Consider the following 16,993-nt stretch of genomic DNA (forward strand, 5'->3'; position numbering starts at 1 on the left):
ATCAGAGAAGGGAGAGGACTCAGAGACAAGGGAGGAGCACTAGAGAAGGCCACCTGAGGCCAGATTAAAGAAACCAGAGAAGCCCATCAAGAGATTACCTGAGACCAGATTAAAGGTGTGTAGGCCTTGCACACACCCTAATCTTATCAGCAACCCCACCCTTGAACTATTGCTCTAAAACTCACCAAATCCTCCCAGTTGGGACACACGGTTTTTCAGGGCAGGAGCCCGCTGCGTCGCCCTTTTGCCTGGCAAAGCAAAAAAACTATTGTTTTCTACTTCACCGAAAACTCTGTCTGGGAGATTCAATTCAGCACTGGTGCACAGAAGCCGAGTTTTCGGCATCAATTACCTAGTCCTAATTCTTGCTTCTGATTTTGGAGACAGTAAAAGGATGGTTTATTAAAGGTTCTTTGCATAACACATCTGGTACAGCTGTATATCCAGAAGGTAGATAGATTATATTTGTGACCAAACTGAAGAGGGCACATCAAATAGACCTTGGACTTATGGGAGATGTCAGCTCAAATTTGAAAGGTCTTTCTTCTCATGTATGATGACTTGCATGACAAGGAAACAGCATACTCTGTGGCAACTTTGTTTCTGACTCTGTCATCTTGAGCATTTAAGATTCCTGTCTCTTGACGTTAATATCTCAACATTTCTTCAGAGTCATTGGGCTGAACTCAGAGTCATAATTCAGCCCCAGTATGGCTTCTTAACAAACTATTTAATTTCTTTATTCATGAAGAAATATTGCTCTGGTTTTCAGGAAAAAAGGGACAAGGGAGTCTAGCAAATAGCCCCTAATTACCACCTCTAGTTGTACGCATACTACTTGAAAGCAAGCACTAAAACAAACAACAAAGCAATAAGAACAGTAGTGGAAATCCAGTGTGATGCTTACAATTCCCCTCATACAATCTGTCCCAGTTATCAGAAACACTATTTTTCTTTGTTTTGTTTTGTTCTCCACTGGCAGTTTAACCACATCACACAGATAATACTTACAAATTTCAATTAATAATTTTAGACTTCAGTGTCACTGCCATTTTGATCAAGGAACTTGACTTTTGCAAGTCCTGAGCCAATTTATTGTAAAAACAATAATTTTATGTGAGCATTAATTAAATAGCACCTAAAATTTATAATAAGCCTCTCAGAGAAGAAAAAATACCTTTAAAAATCTCATGTTTAATTATTATTGTATGTGAAAATGAAAACAGATTTTACTAATGATGTATGGAAGTCTTGGGAAAATACTTAATAAAATAGTGATAGATGTGACAGTATTGATTTTGACTCTCTTTTTCTGTTTCAGGGTTTGAACATAATCTTTCATGTAGCCTTGGCTCTCCTAAAGGTAAGTCTGTTTTTATGTTTAAGTTACCAAACTGTCTTACCTCTCTGCCCTTGGAACTGGGCATCATTCAATTTACAGCCTTTGACTCATTCTAGATTCTTGAAAGAAAGAAAAAAAACGACTTCTCTGAGTAACTCTGATCCTCTCTCCTTCCCCCATCCTTTTTTGTTGTTGTTTATTTCAAGTTTGGTTTTCTTATAATCCATTTAATCTTGCTATCACAGCGCTTTTTCTAGTAAGATAAAAATATTTCCATTCATTCAAGTTGTATGATATGAGAAAAAAACCTGTTTTCTGTCAAAATAATGCCAGCTTTCTTCTTAAAATACTTATCATAATAACATCCCTAAAGGTACCTAAACATATAATTGAATTATTAGAAAGCTTCTGTAATACACTGACTAAAAAAGAAACTGCTACATTTCAATTTGCAGTTCTTTCTCTGATAGCTAGAAATTTATAAGACATGTTAGATTTCAATTATAATTACCTTGTTGGATTTTATATCAACATATCAATGCAGTTTTAAAAGTGTGGAAACAGCAAGACATTTGCTGCAGAGTTGATGAAAATAACCTGTTTGGTTTTTGTCCTTCAGTTAAAGATGAAGTTCTGTTATTGAAGGTGATAATTGCCTTGTTTATAAAAAGATGCAGGCTCACCCTTTTCCCAGTAAAATGTAATGGTTAAAATTGCAGACACCAGACTCAGACAGATTTGGTTCTAATATCAGCTCTAGTGTATGACTTTGGGCAAATTACTCCTAGTACTCAGACCCTGAATTTTGAGATAATAATGAAAACTAATTTATAGGATTGCTAAACGATATGATACATAAAATTCTCTTAACATAATGTCTGGAAAATTGTATCGCCTAATAAATGGTAGCTGTCATTATTGTGATTACTATTATATTGATGAAGTAATTCAGAATTTGTTACTAGATTCCCTATAATTCTTCTAGATTTCCCAAAAGATAATAACTTGAATCTTCAGAGAAGCTCTTGATATTTTAGGAGAGCTTCCATACTTTTTTTTTTAAAAAAGAAATCTCCATTTTAATTTTTATTTATTAATTTATTTATTTTTGGCTGTGTTGGGTCTTCGTTTCTGTGCGAGGGCTTTCTCTAGTTGCGGCAAGTGGGGGGGGGGTCACTCTTCATCGCGGTGCGCGGGCCTCTCACTATCGCGGCCCCTCTTGTTGCGGAGCACAGGCTCCAGATGCGCAGGCTCAGTAGTTGTGGCTTACAGGCCCAGCCGCTCCGTGGCATGTGGGATCTTCCCAGACCAGGGCTTGAACCCGTGTCCCCTGCATTGGCAGGCGGATTCTCAACCACTGCGCCACCAGGGAAGCCCGAGCTTCTGTACTCAACCATTAAATACCTTGATTCAAAACAAAGGCATCACATAATATAAGCCCTATGCAACTCAAGATGTGGGCTGCTGCTCCTCATCTCTTATTCTGTCAAACATTTGTTTTTTATGAAGTTCGTAAACTGTACTTCAAATTTTTCATTAAATCATTTTGAGTTTAGATATGAACAGTTCATGTGACAAAGTTACTTTAGAAGTTAAGGAAAATATTTTAAATATTTTCAATAAAGTAACAAGCGTCTTTGCGTATATCTTTCAATGAAATCATGGATCTCTACCTCATTTTTTTTTCTTGTCATTAAAACAAATCAAAACCAAAAGATGCTTTCTGCAGAGGGCTGGAATAAGACTTTTAGACTGCCTAAGCAGTGAAAGTATTATGTAATTAAGACTAAAAACAATATTAAACCATAAAGTAAGTATAAGGAAGTCCAACAAAGTTTTGATTTTTCCTATCATGTCTAATTTTTTTTGTTTCAGATATTACATCTTTCCCAAAATGCCTTTTCTCATTTTTAATGACCTTTCTTTACTAGTGCTCTTAGCCCGTGCTTAGTCTGTCTTTTGAGGGTAACCCAGGACTTCGCCTCTGGATATCAGACCTGTACTCTGTGTCAGCCTAATAATTTATTCATCTGGTAAATTATCCCCCTGGTTGACAGGTTTTGGGGGCTTGACTGTATTGTTTTCATTTATTTATGGCCATGTTAACCCAGACATGGCCTGTGCAGGGGACATTCTCTGGCCACTGGGCAGAAAGGCTTTTGTATCTTCTCTAGCAATGCATGGATACTCATCTAATATCATCCTGGAGAATGTCTAGTTAGAGAAGATAAAAAGGAGAGCTTTCCCATTACTATAGGTTTATATTTATCTCTCTTCCTTGTTTGAATCCTGGAGCTGACCTCACATACAGACAGTACATATATAGGCTGCACTGAAGTGTACTTAATTGATCTGGTTGCCCCACCTAGAAAAAGAATACTCCAAACACATTTGACAGTGACTAACTTTTAGCTTCTAATCTATCAGATGAAAGAATATAAACTTGTTTATATCAGAATAACACAATTAGGGATAGTTCAAAGTGCTTATGAACCCAGCCTAACTAATTTTCAGTATAGCTGCAGAGGGACCTTAGATTTCTCTGTATTTCTTGTGATGAGGGGAATCAAAAAGGGAAATAACATTACTTGAGCACTTACTGTGCGCTAAGTGTTAACGTAGGTTATCTCATTAGCACACATCAAATGTGTTATTTGTAGGAGAATCATGAACTGTGTTAGAGAAAACGATCTAATTCTCTCCCTCAGTTGATAATTGAGGGAGCCAAGGCCCCAGATTGTCTAAAATCTTTTGGCTTAGAAAAGGCAAAGCTGAATTTATAATTTTAAACAGCATAAACATAGGTAAATGTCTCTGTTGCTCAGTATGGTTTATAGACACCTACTTTCTGAATGGGAGCTACTTCCTTTTGGGTTAGAAACAGTCTACCAGGCAGCTAGAAAGCTATTGAGCTAAAAGAATGATTCGCTCCAGTAGGTAGCATCATTAAATCATTTAGGATGTTGGCAGTGTCCACTAGGTAGGTTGGATATATTCCTAAAAATCTAATTCACTTATTATATGAAACATTCAGTAGTCATAGCATAGTACATTATAATAGATTGGAGATGATCAGTCAGAATTAATCTTAGCCACTTCATGTTGGCAGAGAAAATTTCCAATCAGAATAGGCCCTTTGCTTTCCAACAGTGATTAAGAAGTAAATGACAGAATGTTTTTCTCTCCCCAGCCTCCACCCCCAAGCTCATTTTGTGTCTTATATGTGCTGGGATTGACATACACACACTACTATATATAAAATAGATCACTAGTAAGGACCTACTATATAGCACAGGGAACTCTACTCAATATTCTGTAATAACCTATAAGGGAAAGGAATCTTAAAAAAAGAGTGGTTATATGTATATGTACAACTGATTCACTTTGATGTACACCTGAAACTAACACAACATTGTAAATCAACTATACTCCAGTAGAAAAAAAGAAAAGGCCAATCATAACCCTACCCCAGAGGTAACCATAATAAAAATTGGGTATAAAATCTTTCTCGCATGCTTTAGTCTATTGAATATGTAAGCATGCATTACCTACCTACATATACACATATATGTATATATAAACAAATATGTTTTAATATGGCTTTGAGGGTTACAGATAAGAAGATGGGGAGGTAGTGGGTAAATCTAAAAGAACAATGTGAAAGGATGAACATATTTATTTTCTTTAAAAAAATGCTGTTGAACAAGACTGTTTTTCATTTAATAATATATTATGCATATCTTTCCTTGTCACTACACACATGTAGTGGTTAAAAGCATGGATGCTGGAGCCAGACTGGTTGAGTTTAAATCCCATCTCACACAATTTATCTGGTGATCTTAGGTAAATTACAGTTTCTCCATCTTTAAAATGTGGAGGTTAGTAATACCTATCCCATAAGATTGTTGTTCAGGTTTAATGAGTTAATATACAGTTGGTGCCTGTAACTTAGTAAGCACTACAGTGCACCCAGGTGCTATTATTACACATAGAACTTGCTTAGCCTTTTAAATGGCTGCTTATTTTTCTGTTGTATGTATCATAATTTATTTAACCATTTTATATTTAATTTTTATGGACATTAAAGTTGTTTCCAGAATTTCCTGTTAAACAAAACTGTAACAAACATCCTTAAACGTCTATCTTTGCATACTTATCTAATTATATCTTCACGATAAATTCCTAGGAGTGTAATTGCTAGGTCAAACTATAATCACATTTTAATTTTTGATGCATATTGCAAAATTGCTTTCTGTTATCAACCATACTCTTGAAAAAACAAAATTTCTAAATATGTACTTTTATGGACCCTGAAAGCAAGTTTTAAAACAAAGCAGCTTAAAAAGTAATTATTGATAATAATTTGTTTCGTTGTAAACAAATGAAACTCCTCAGACAGTTTTGAAGACTCCAATGTTATGTCCTTTTGTTTAGAAACATCTATTTTTTTAAGGAAGTCAGTTGATCCTGGCTAAATTTTAGAAGAATGAGCCTTAGCTTGGAGCGATTTTATGTATTATGTTAAATTTCTTAAGTATATATCTTTGATGTTTTTGGCTTTTCAACCCTCTCCGCTGTGGTGTGTTTCCTTATCATTCTATTGAAGTGTTTTTGGCCGTCACTAATGAAATCTAGTAGACATCTTTCCATTTTTATCTAACTTGATCTCTCACCAGTTATCAAAGCAGCATGACATAGCACTTCCTTTTCTCCTCCTTCCCCTCTTCCTCCTGAGGTCAAATCCCATCTCTGACAGTTTATCCAGTGATCTTAGGGAACTTACAGTTTACCCATCTTTAAAATGGGGATATTAGTAATACCTATCACATAGGATTGTTGTTAGAGTTTAATGAGTTAATATATGATTGGTGCCTGTAACTTAGTAAGTACTACAGTGCATGCAGGTGCTATTATTACACGTAGAGCTTCTCCTCTTCCTCCTCCTCCTCCTTTCCCTCTCCCTCCCCTCCCCCTCCCTCTTCTTCTCCTTCTCTCCTTCTTACATTCTCCTTTGGCTTCTTATTTTTTATCTCCCTCTCTGCTTCTTCTCATTTTCTTTACTCACTCCTTTTTTTGTCCCTAGTCATCAATCTGGAGTTCCATTGACCTTCAGCCTTTATTCTGTTAATGTTACACATCATGTTGATTGATTTGCAGGTGTAAAACCACCATTGCATCCTTGGGATAAATCCTACTTGATCATGGTGTATGTTTTTTTAATGTGTTGTTGAATTTGGTTTGCTAATATTTATTTATTTATTTAGTTGCACTGGGTCTTAGTTGCAGCAGGCAGTCTCCTTAGTTGTGCCTCATGGGCTCCTTAGTTGTGGCACGTGGGCTTCTTTTAGTTGCAGCAGGCAGGGTCCTTAGTTGCAGCTCTAGGGCTCCTTAGTTGCGGCTCACCTGATCCTTAGTTGTGGCAGGAGGGCTTCTTAGTTGTAGCTCACAGGCTCCTTAGTTGCGGCATGTGAACTCTTAGTTGCAGCATGCATGTGGGATCTAGTCCCCTGACCAGGGATCGAACCCGGGCCCCCTGCATTGGGAGCATGGAGTCTTATCCACTGCGCCACCAGGGAAGTCCCTGCTAATATATTTTGTTGAGGATTTTTGTATCCATGTTCATCAGCATTATTAGCCTGAAATTTTCCTTTTTGTAGTGTCTTTGTCTGGTGTGGTATTAGGAAAATGCTGGCATCGTAAAGTGAGTTTGAAAGATTTCCTTCCTCTTCAGTTTTTTGGAATAATTTGAGAAAAATAGGTATCAACTCTTCTTTAAATGTTTGGTAGAATTCCCCTGTGAAACCCTCTGGATGTGGACTTTTTTTTGTTGAGGGTTTTTTGATTATGGATTCAATTTCATTACTAGTAATCAGTCTGTTCAGATTTTCTGTTTCTTCATGATTCAGTTTTGGAAGATTGTATGTTTTTAGGAATTTATCCATTTCTTGTAGGTTGTCTAATTTGTTGGTGTATAATTATTCATAGTATTCTCTTATGATCCTTTGTACTTCTGTGATACTGGTAGTAATTTTTCACCTTTCATTTCTGATTTTATTTATTTGGGCCATCCTCCTTTTTTCTTGATGAGTCTGGCTGAAGGTTTATTGATTTTGTTTATTTTTCTAAAGAACCAGCTTTTAGTTTTATTGATCTTTTCTATTTTTTTTTTTTTTTTGGTCTCTATTTCATTTATTTCTCTTCTGGTTTTTATTATTTCCTTCCTTCTACTAACTTTTGGCTGTGTTTGTTCTTCTTTTTCTATTTCCTTTAAATGTAAAGTTAGGCTTTTTCAGTTAAGATTTTTCTTGTTTCTTGAAGTACGCCTGTATTGCTGTGAACTTCCCTCTTAGAACTGCTTTTGCTGCATCTGAAAGATTTTGGAACATCGTGTTTCCATTTCTGTTTGTCTCAAGGTTTTTAAAAATTTCCTCTTTGATTTCTTTATTGACCCATTGGTTGTTTAATAGCATGTTGTTTGGTCTCCATGTGTTTGTGTCTTTTCCAGTTTTCTTATAATTAATTTCTGGTTTCGTATCATCATGGTTGGAAGAGATTCTTGATAAGATTTTGATCTTCTTAAATGTATTGAGACTTGTTTTGTGGCCTAATGTGTGATCTATCCTGGAGAATGATGCGTGTGCACTTGAAAAGTATGCATTGTGCTGTTTCTGGATGAAATATGCTGTATATCTCTATTAAGTCCCTTGATCATTTAAAACCAATATTCCCTTATTTATTTTCTGTCTGGATGCTCTACTCATTCATGTAAGTGGCGTAATTCAAGTCCCCTACTATAATTGTATTGCTGTCTATTTCTTTCTTTATTTCTCTTAATATTTACTTTATATTGGGTTGGCCAAAAAATTCGTTTGGGTTTTCGTAAGGTGTTATGGAAGAACCCAAATGAACTTTTTGGCCAACCCAATATATTTAGGTGCTCCTATGTTGGGTGTATTAATTCTTGCAAATGTTATATCCTCTTGTTGGATTGACCCCTTTATCATTATGTAATGTCCTTCTTTGTCTCTTGTTACAGTCTTCGTTTTTTGTTTTGTTTTTTTTTTAATTTTTGGCTGTGTTGGGTCTTCGTTTCTGTGCAAGGGCTTTCTCTAGTTGCGGCAAGTGGGGGCCACTCTTCATCGCGGTGCACGGGCCTCTCACTATTGCGGCCTCTCTTGTTGTGGAGCACAGGCTCCAGACGCGCAGGCTCAGTAGTTGTGGCTCACGGGCCCAGTAGCTCCGTGGCATGTGGGATCTTCCCAGACCAGGGGTCGAACCCGCGTCCCCTGCATTGGCAGGCAGATTCTCAACCACTGTGCCACCAGGGAAGCCCCAGTCTTTGTTTTAAAGTTCATTTTTCTGATATAAATATTGATATCCCAGCTTCTTTCTTTTTGTTTCCAATTGTATGGTATATTTTTTTCTATCCCTTCACTTTCAGTCTGCAACTGTCTTTAGGTTGAAGTGAGTCTCTTGTAGGCAGCATATAGGTCTTATTTTTTTAACCATTCAGCTATTCTGTGTCTTTTGTTTTGAGAATTTAGTCTATTGATGTTTAAAGTAATTTTTGATAAGTATGTACTTATTGTCATTTTGTTAATTTTTTTCTGGCTGTTTTTGTAGCTCCTTTCTGTTCCTTTCTTCTTCTCTTTCTCTCTTCCCTTGTGTTTTGATTGTTTTCTTTAGTGTTATATTTAGATCCCTTTCTCATTTTCTTCTGTGTATTTACTATAAGTTTTTTCTTTGTGGTTACTGTGGGGTTTACATGTAACATCCTATGCACGTACAGTCCCTGTGTTTCATATTTTTGATGACACATTTTACACCTTTTTAGTTTATGTATCTCTTACTTATTGTATTTTTAGTTAATTTTAATAATTTTGTCTAACCCTTCATATATGCTTTGTAAGTGATTAATCCACTACCTTTAGTATTTGTTTACCTTTTTTGGTATGATTTTTACTTTCATATGTTCTCATTATTAGTGCCTTTCCTTTTTAGTTTAGGGAAGTCCCTTTAATATTCCTTATAAGGCCAATTTAGTGGTAACGAACTCCTTTAGCTTTTGCTTATCTGGAAAACTCTTAATCTCTCCTTAAATTCTGAACAATAACTTTGCCAGGTAGAGAGTTCTTGGTTGGCAGGGGTTTTTTTCTTTCAGCATTTTGAATATGTCATGCCACTCTTTTCTGGTCTGTTAAGTTTCTGCTGAAAAAAATCTGCTGATGGCCTTATGGGGTTTCCCTTATAAGTAAAAAGTTGCTTTTCTCTTGCTGGTTTTAAGAGTCTCTATCCTTAACTTTTACCATTTTAATTATAATGTGTCTCAGTGTGTTTCTCTTTGGATTCATCCTATTTGGAACTTTCTGGGCTTCCTGGACCTGGATGTCTTTTTCCTTCCCCAAATTAAGGAAATTTTCACCTGTCATTTCTTCAAATAATTTTTCTGGCTTTTTCTTTTTCTCCTATCCTCTTGAGACCCCTATCACGTAAATGTTATTTCACTTGATCTTGTCCCAGAGGTCCCTTAACGTTTCCTCACTTTTAAAAAAAATTAATTAATTAATTTATTTTTGGCTGTGTTGGGTCTTCATTGCTGTGCACAGGCTTTCTCTAGTTGCGGCGAGTGGGGGCTACTCTTTGTTGCGGTGCACATGCTTCTCATTGCAGTGGCTTCTCTTGTTGTGGAGCACAGGCTCTAGGTGCACGGGCTTCAGTAGTTGTGGCTTGCAGGCTCCAGAGCACAGGCTCAGTAGTTGTGGTGCAAGGGCTTAGTTGCTCTGCGGCATGTGGGATCTTCCCAGACCAGGGCTTGAACCCGTGTCCCCTGCATTGGCAGGCGGATTCTTAACCACTGCGCCACCAGGGAAGTCCTTTCCTCACTCTTTAAAATTCTTTTTTCAGTTTGCTGCTCTGTCTGGGTGTTTTCCATTGCTTTGTCTTTCAGCTCACTGATTTGTACTTGTATTTCATCCATTCTGCTGTTGAACCCTTCTAGTGTATTTTTCAGTTTAGTATAATTTCTGTTTGATTCTTTCTTATATTTTCTATATATTTGTTGAAGTTCTGTCTGTGTTCTTCCATTCTTCTCCTGAGATCAGTGAGCATCGTTATGATCATTATTTTGAAATCTTTATTAGGTAGATTGCTTATCTCCATTTCATTAAGGTCTTTTTTTCTGGGGATTTGCCATGTTCTTTGGTTTGGAACATATTCCTCCATCTCCTCATTTTGCCTCTCTGTGTTTGTCTGTATGTATTAGGGAAAATGCCTATCTCCCTCAGTCTTGAAGGAGTGGTCTTTGGTAGGAGCTGTTCCTTATGGCCAAGAAGCACAATCTCCGCTGGCCACCAGAACCAGGCCCTCTATGGGTATCTGTCACGTGGGCTACATGCACCTGCTGCTTGGAATAGGGCTGAGACTGCTGTGAGGGGAGGGTGGAGCTCCAGGTGCTCACCTGCTCAATTGTGGCCCATCTGCTGCTCAGGGAGAGTGGGGCTCCGGGCCCTGGCCCAGCCTGGTTTCTGCTGGGCTGCTAGGCAGGGAGGGCAGGACTCAGGGTGCTCACCTGTCCCAGCTCTGTATGGAGTGGGAAAGGTTAAGAGCACTCACCCAACCAGTTGTGACTCATTTGCTGTGTAAGGGGGGCAAGGCTTAGGGTGCTCACCCAGCCCAGTTGCACCTCTATAACTTCTGTGCTAAGGTGGGACTTGGGAAGCTCTACTGTACTGGTTGTGGCTCAGTCTCTGCACAGGTTGGGTGGGGCTCAGGACACCCACCCAGGCTGGTTGCCTCTAGGCTACTGCATGGGGAGGGTGGGGCTCAGGACACTCTCCTGGACCAATTGTGACCCAGCTGCTGCATGGGGAGGGCAAGGCTCAGGGTGCTCCAGAACAAAGTTGAATAAAAGTGGAAAGAGCCTACATCTTTGTCTTGTTTTTGATCTCATTTACTTTCTTTCAGAAAAGTTTTATTACTTAGATCTCCATTTCTGGATTACCACTACCACTACTATCACCACCACCTTTTTCTGCCACATGTGGTAGTAGTTCAACCATATTAGGGTGATGAACAAATTATTTGCTAAAGATCAAAATTGCCATGCATAAGGAGTGGTAAAGCTCTTCCCCTTATTCTGGAGAAACCTTCATTGTACTCTTATATGTGATATTTGTGTTTGTCATCACTGTGATTCAGACTAGATTTATAGGAATCTCCAGTACTTTTTTTTTCAGCTATATTGAAATATAATTGACTTTTTTGCAGATTTTATTATTTTTAAAAGAAGAAGCTTTGTGTATATCTGGGCTTATGTAATCTACTTGCTTAATTAAAAAACTTTTTTCTCAGAGATTATTCACTTGTCCCTGCCTATTCCGTTTACTTCAGCATTCAGCTTTTAGAAAGAAATAATTTCACATTACATGAGAAATAGAAAATATATTTGTGTTACAATACTTTTTTTTCTTTTTTTTCCAGTTCAGCTTGTGTGATTCTGATTTGTATATCAAACAGAATCCAAATGCTTAACTGAAACATCTCTTTCCTTAAATAAACTTCCCTCATATCAGTAGCTTGCTACTACAAGTTTTTATGTCACTGAACCTTCTTTCCAGAAATCTGTCTGGAATTCCATTGGAGAAATAACCATTCATATTTCTTATTTTGGCCCCCTTCAAAAGCTTCCAGTTTACCCTGCTGTCAGTAGGCTGGAAGCTCTGTCATAAGCCATGCCCTGTGTGTCCTATCCTGCTTCCTTGTCCAGTGCCCCTTCTACAGCTAAAATAACCTCCTACCATTCCTTTTTAGGAATTCCTTGTTTTCTCACCTTTAATAACCTGTTATTTTGTAATCTTCCACTTGCTATCTACCAACTCATCTTCCATTCCCTATTCAGAACTCTCCTAGGACACATGAAATGCATTGTATACTAATAACATTTGTTCATTTATTTGTTCATTCAGCAAATGACTTTTGGGCACCTATTGTGAGCCAGACACTGTGCTTAATGATATGGATACAACAGTAGACACATAGTCCCTTTTCTTAAGTTGTTTAAAGTAGTATCTGACAGTCCTCTTAATACATGTGAACAAATAAAATCTCTTTTTCTCACTTCCCTTCTCCTCCCTCAAAAAAAAAAAAAAAAAAAACCTCCCACCAATCTACAGTAAGAGACTGTCCCAATTTATTCTAGTTATGTCACAGTATTGCAAGTCCCTACAGCAGTATAACTCAAAGTGATTCTTAACCGTTAGTGTCCTCCAGAATCACCTAAGTCCCAAGGAATTTGTTTAAATTGAACATTTCTGAATGCCTGCTCTCACCCATCCCTCATCCTCAAGATCTGATGCAGGCAGTTCTGGAACCAGAAGGGCAGGAATACTCATGAGTTACATAGAGCAGGAATTCTCAGTCTTAACTCTACATCAGAATCTCCTGTATATTAGAGTTAACTTTAAACATTTTCTGATTCTGAGTTGTACAGAACAATTTCATTTGAATATCTAGGTGGGACCCAAGCATCACTATTTTTATAAACTCCCCAAGTGATCCCAGTGTGCAGCTAAGCATCTACTACACTGTGATCAAACATTCAAAATTAAGTTATCTAAACAAAGTGGTAGTGAGGGAACAAGGAGAAGAAAACACATGTGCAATTAGAGGAGGCATTCAGTCACACTTAGAAAATGGATGGTCCTTATTTTCATTATTAGCAATTGCTAATGTGTCTGTTTTGTCTCTGTGCTCCTCCATCTCAATGCCCATTTTTTAGGATTGTAGCAATTGCTTAGTGGGGCCTTGAGGTTACTGAGGAGTATATTAAGGGGAGCCCCTTTAAAATGGAGACAAAAGAAGTACCTGGGTTGAGGTGTGGATTGTGATTCAGCTAATTCATGTTGGGTTACCAAGGGTTGCTTTAACCAGAAAACCTAATTTATAAAACATAGCTCATCCACTATTAGTATCTTCAAACCAGGAAAAGAGTCTTAATAGTGAACTCAAAAATTCTAAAATTGGGCCTTGTTCATATATCTAGAGAAGACCATAATTTGAAAAGATACATGTACCCCAGTGTTCATTTCAGCACTATTTGCAATAGCCAAGACATGGAAGCAACCTAAGTGTCGGTCAACAGATGAATGGATAAAGAAAATGTTGTGTGCGTATATACACACACACACACACACACACACACACACACATATATATAATATATACACAATGGAATATTACTCAGCCATAAAAAGAATGAAATAATGCCCTTTGCAGCAACATGAATGGACTTAGAGATTATGGTACTAAGTGAAGCAAGTCAGAGAAAGACAAATATCATATATCACTTACATGTGAAATCTAAAAAAATGATACAAATAAACTTATTTACAAAACAGATAGGCTCACAGACATAGAAAACAAACTTATGGTTACCAAAGGGGAAAGTGGGAGGGAGAGATAAATTAGGAGTTTGGGATTAAAATACATACACTACTATATATAAAATAGATAACCAACAAGGACCTACTGTATAGCACAGGGAACTATAGTCAATATCTTGTAATAACCTATAATGGAAGAGAATGTTAAAAAAGAACATATATATATTTATATATATATGTATAACTGAATCACTTTGCTATATATTTGAAACTAACACAACATTGTAAATAAACTATATTTCAGTAAAAATTTTTTAAAAATAGAAACAAAAATGACCAATAAACATTAAAAAAGTAGGGAGTACCTGAGAACTCTGTGATGTAACCCATAAATAAAATAAAATAAAATAGGGCCTTGTTTATTTGAGGGAGTAAAAAGTCAGTTATTATTCAGCACTGTGCTGGCTGGTTAAGTATTCCTTTGACCTTTCAAAGTATAATTCCCGTTTTCCTTTCTGTTGACATCGGAAAGAAGGATCAATTCATGTTCCAGAGATTCTCTCCCTGCAGGACCATATCTGAATACCATACAGGGTTAAAAAACAAGAAATGAAGAGCAAAACACCTTGAAAATAGACAATGGATTTTAGTTCTCCCTAGTCTTTGATTCACCAACTTGGGTAAAAAAATTTTTGTTTCTGAGCTTGAAGATGGTGATCTGTGACAGACTGAAATTAGGACTGTAGTTTCTGCAGCTGTCATGCAGGTTACAAAATTAGAAGGCTAAAGAACTGAAAAAATGAAGCAAGCCATAAACATTCTTTTGGATTTGCAATGGGTTTTGTGCCTTCAGTTAGTTTTGTAACTTACATGAAGGAATGCCTATTGCCCTGTTGGTGGCAGCAAAACACCACTCCTTTGGAAAGCTAGTAGTCCTGCACTCCAATTCTGTGACATTGGTATTCCTTTATATTGGTTTCCCCTTCCAACATAATTTGTTGTGTGAATATTTAGTTTGTTTTCAACTTTTCTCTGTTGTATGTTTAGTTTGAGGATAGGTTTGTTTTAGGATGCTATCCAGAAAACGCTAAAACTACCAACAAACACAAGTTTGAGCTTCTAACTAGTGCAAGGTACTCAAGGAATTTTAAAGTTTTAAAGTTCCAGAAATCATACATTTTATGGATTAGGAATTTATATCAGAAAATATATATATATATCATCATAGTACTATGTGTGTATTATATAACACTGCTAATTTGTTGAAGTGATTTCTCATTGTTTATTTCTCATGAGACAATCCAAAATGCCAGGAAGGGAGAATGGTTGACTAAACATGGCATGTTCCAAGTTGTCAGTAATTAATATGAACCTAATGTATCCTAGGAAGTATGGGGTCACTTGACAGAAATAAGAACAATAAAATTCAGTGTCCCCCTATAAGTACTCTTAGCACAAACACTCAAGCTTTCTTCTCTTTTACTTAAAAAAATCCCTCTCCATCTTCCTCTGATATTCTCCTATCTTTAATGAAGGTATGTTCTGCCTTCATTCCAAAGCTAACTTCCCACTTGCATTCTTTTTTTTTTTTAATAGCATATAGTTGAGTTTTTTCCTTTTTTTAAAAAAATTTATTTATTTATTTTTGGCTGTGTTGGGTCTTCGTTTCTGTGCGAGGGCTTTCTCCAGTTGCGGCAAGTGGGGGCCACTCTTCATCGCGGTGCGCGGGCCTCTCACTGTCGCGGCCTCTCCCGTTGCGGAGCACAGGCTCCAGACGCGCAGGCTCAGTAGTTGTGGCGCACGGGCTTAGATGCTTCACGGCATGTGGGATCTTCCCAGACCAGGGCTCGAACTCATGTCCCCTGCATTGGCAGGCAGACTCTCAACCACTGCGCCACCAGGGAAGCCCCCCACTTGCATTCTTTTTTTTTTTTTAATGTATTTTTTTTTAAACGCATTGTTTACTTTGTTTATTTATTTATTTATTTTTGGCTGTGTTGGGTCTTCGTCTCTGTGCGAGGGCCCTCTCCAGTTGCGGCAAGCGGGGGCCACTCTTCATCGCGGTGCGCGGGCCTCTCACCGTCGCGGCCTCTCTTGTTGCGGAGCACAGGCTCCAGACGCGCAGGCTCAGTAGTTGTGGCTCACGGGCCTAGTTGCTCCGCGGCATGTGGGATCCTCCCAGACCAGGGCTCGAACCCGTGTGCCCTGCACTGGCAGGCAGACTCTCAACCACTGCGCCACCAGGGAAGCCCCCCACTTGCATTCTTGATGCCAACTTTCCTGCCTCCTTTTGGAGAAGCCTGTGATGGTTGGTTAGGTCACATATCCCGCAGACGTTCAGTGAATGCCTACTATTGACAGGTCCAGGGTCAGGTGTGGGAGCATCCAAAGATGACAGTGTGTGTCCTCAAGTTGTCCTGAGTGTAATGGAGAAGGCAGACATGTAGACACTTATAATCCAGCATGATTGCCCTGGGGTTTTAAAAGGGAGCTTCAGGAGCCTAAAGGCAGGGCACCATATTCATTCTGGGGGAACCAGGAAAGATTTTTCAAACATGACTGAACTTTGAGGAGAGCATTTTAGGCAGCGTGAACAGCATGCAAAAGAGGCATGCAGAGGAACGGCTGAGACAAGTCCTTTGCTGTGGTGCATTTGAAGGTGATACATGAGATGAGGTTCTGAAGGGCTTTGATTACATTTCTGCCACCAATTTTATGTGGGGTCTTAATCAAATCATCTCACCTTTCTAACACATAATTTCCTTATTTACAAATAAGGGGATAAGAAAATATGGTTTCTAAGGCTCTAAATTTCTGTCTTGCTGACTGCCAGTCTTTGTTATATGTATGTATACGTGTGAGTGTGTATAAATGTATGTGTATATACCCATATATATGTATATACACATACATACAATGTATATGCTATACACAACCATCTCAGTCCTTTAGTGAATAGATAAGAATTATAATTATCACATTTGTTGTTTAACTTCTTGGCTGAAGTTTATCTTTGTCTCTCTTACAAAAAGAGTTTTCAGAGCAATATAATAAAATTAGATGCAAAAGAATAATCAATCTGTTATAATTAAAAATGAATACCAGCAAATTGCTTATAGTCTCACTTAAAAGCCCCTTTTAGCAACATTCTTGAATGTGAACAACCCATTTGTTCTAAACTAGTAAAATTTCGTGGTGTGCATGTGTGTATGTGAGGGTTTGTGTTTAGTGTATGCTCCTCTGTATTACCAGTATTCTTACCAGGTGTTTC

General features: G+C 37.7%; 1 protein-coding gene across 3 annotated transcripts in view; it reads left to right on the forward strand.

The window, feature by feature from the left end:
• RABGAP1L (RAB GTPase activating protein 1 like) overlaps positions 1–16,993 on the forward strand; it is a 783,585-nt gene that overhangs the window by 596,494 nt on the left and 170,098 nt on the right. For all 3 annotated transcript variants that reach the window (XM_059936839.1, XM_059936821.1, XM_059936830.1), the window contains exon 18: positions 1,322–1,363. In XM_059936839.1, the coding sequence (XP_059792822.1) occupies positions 1,322–1,363 (42 nt within the window). The remainder of the gene's footprint in view (positions 1–1,321; positions 1,364–16,993) is intronic.

The sequence above is a fragment of the Balaenoptera ricei genome, chromosome 1 (assembly GCF_028023285.1).
Source record: "Balaenoptera ricei isolate mBalRic1 chromosome 1, mBalRic1.hap2, whole genome shotgun sequence".
Lineage (NCBI taxonomy): Eukaryota > Metazoa > Chordata > Mammalia > Artiodactyla > Balaenopteridae > Balaenoptera > Balaenoptera ricei.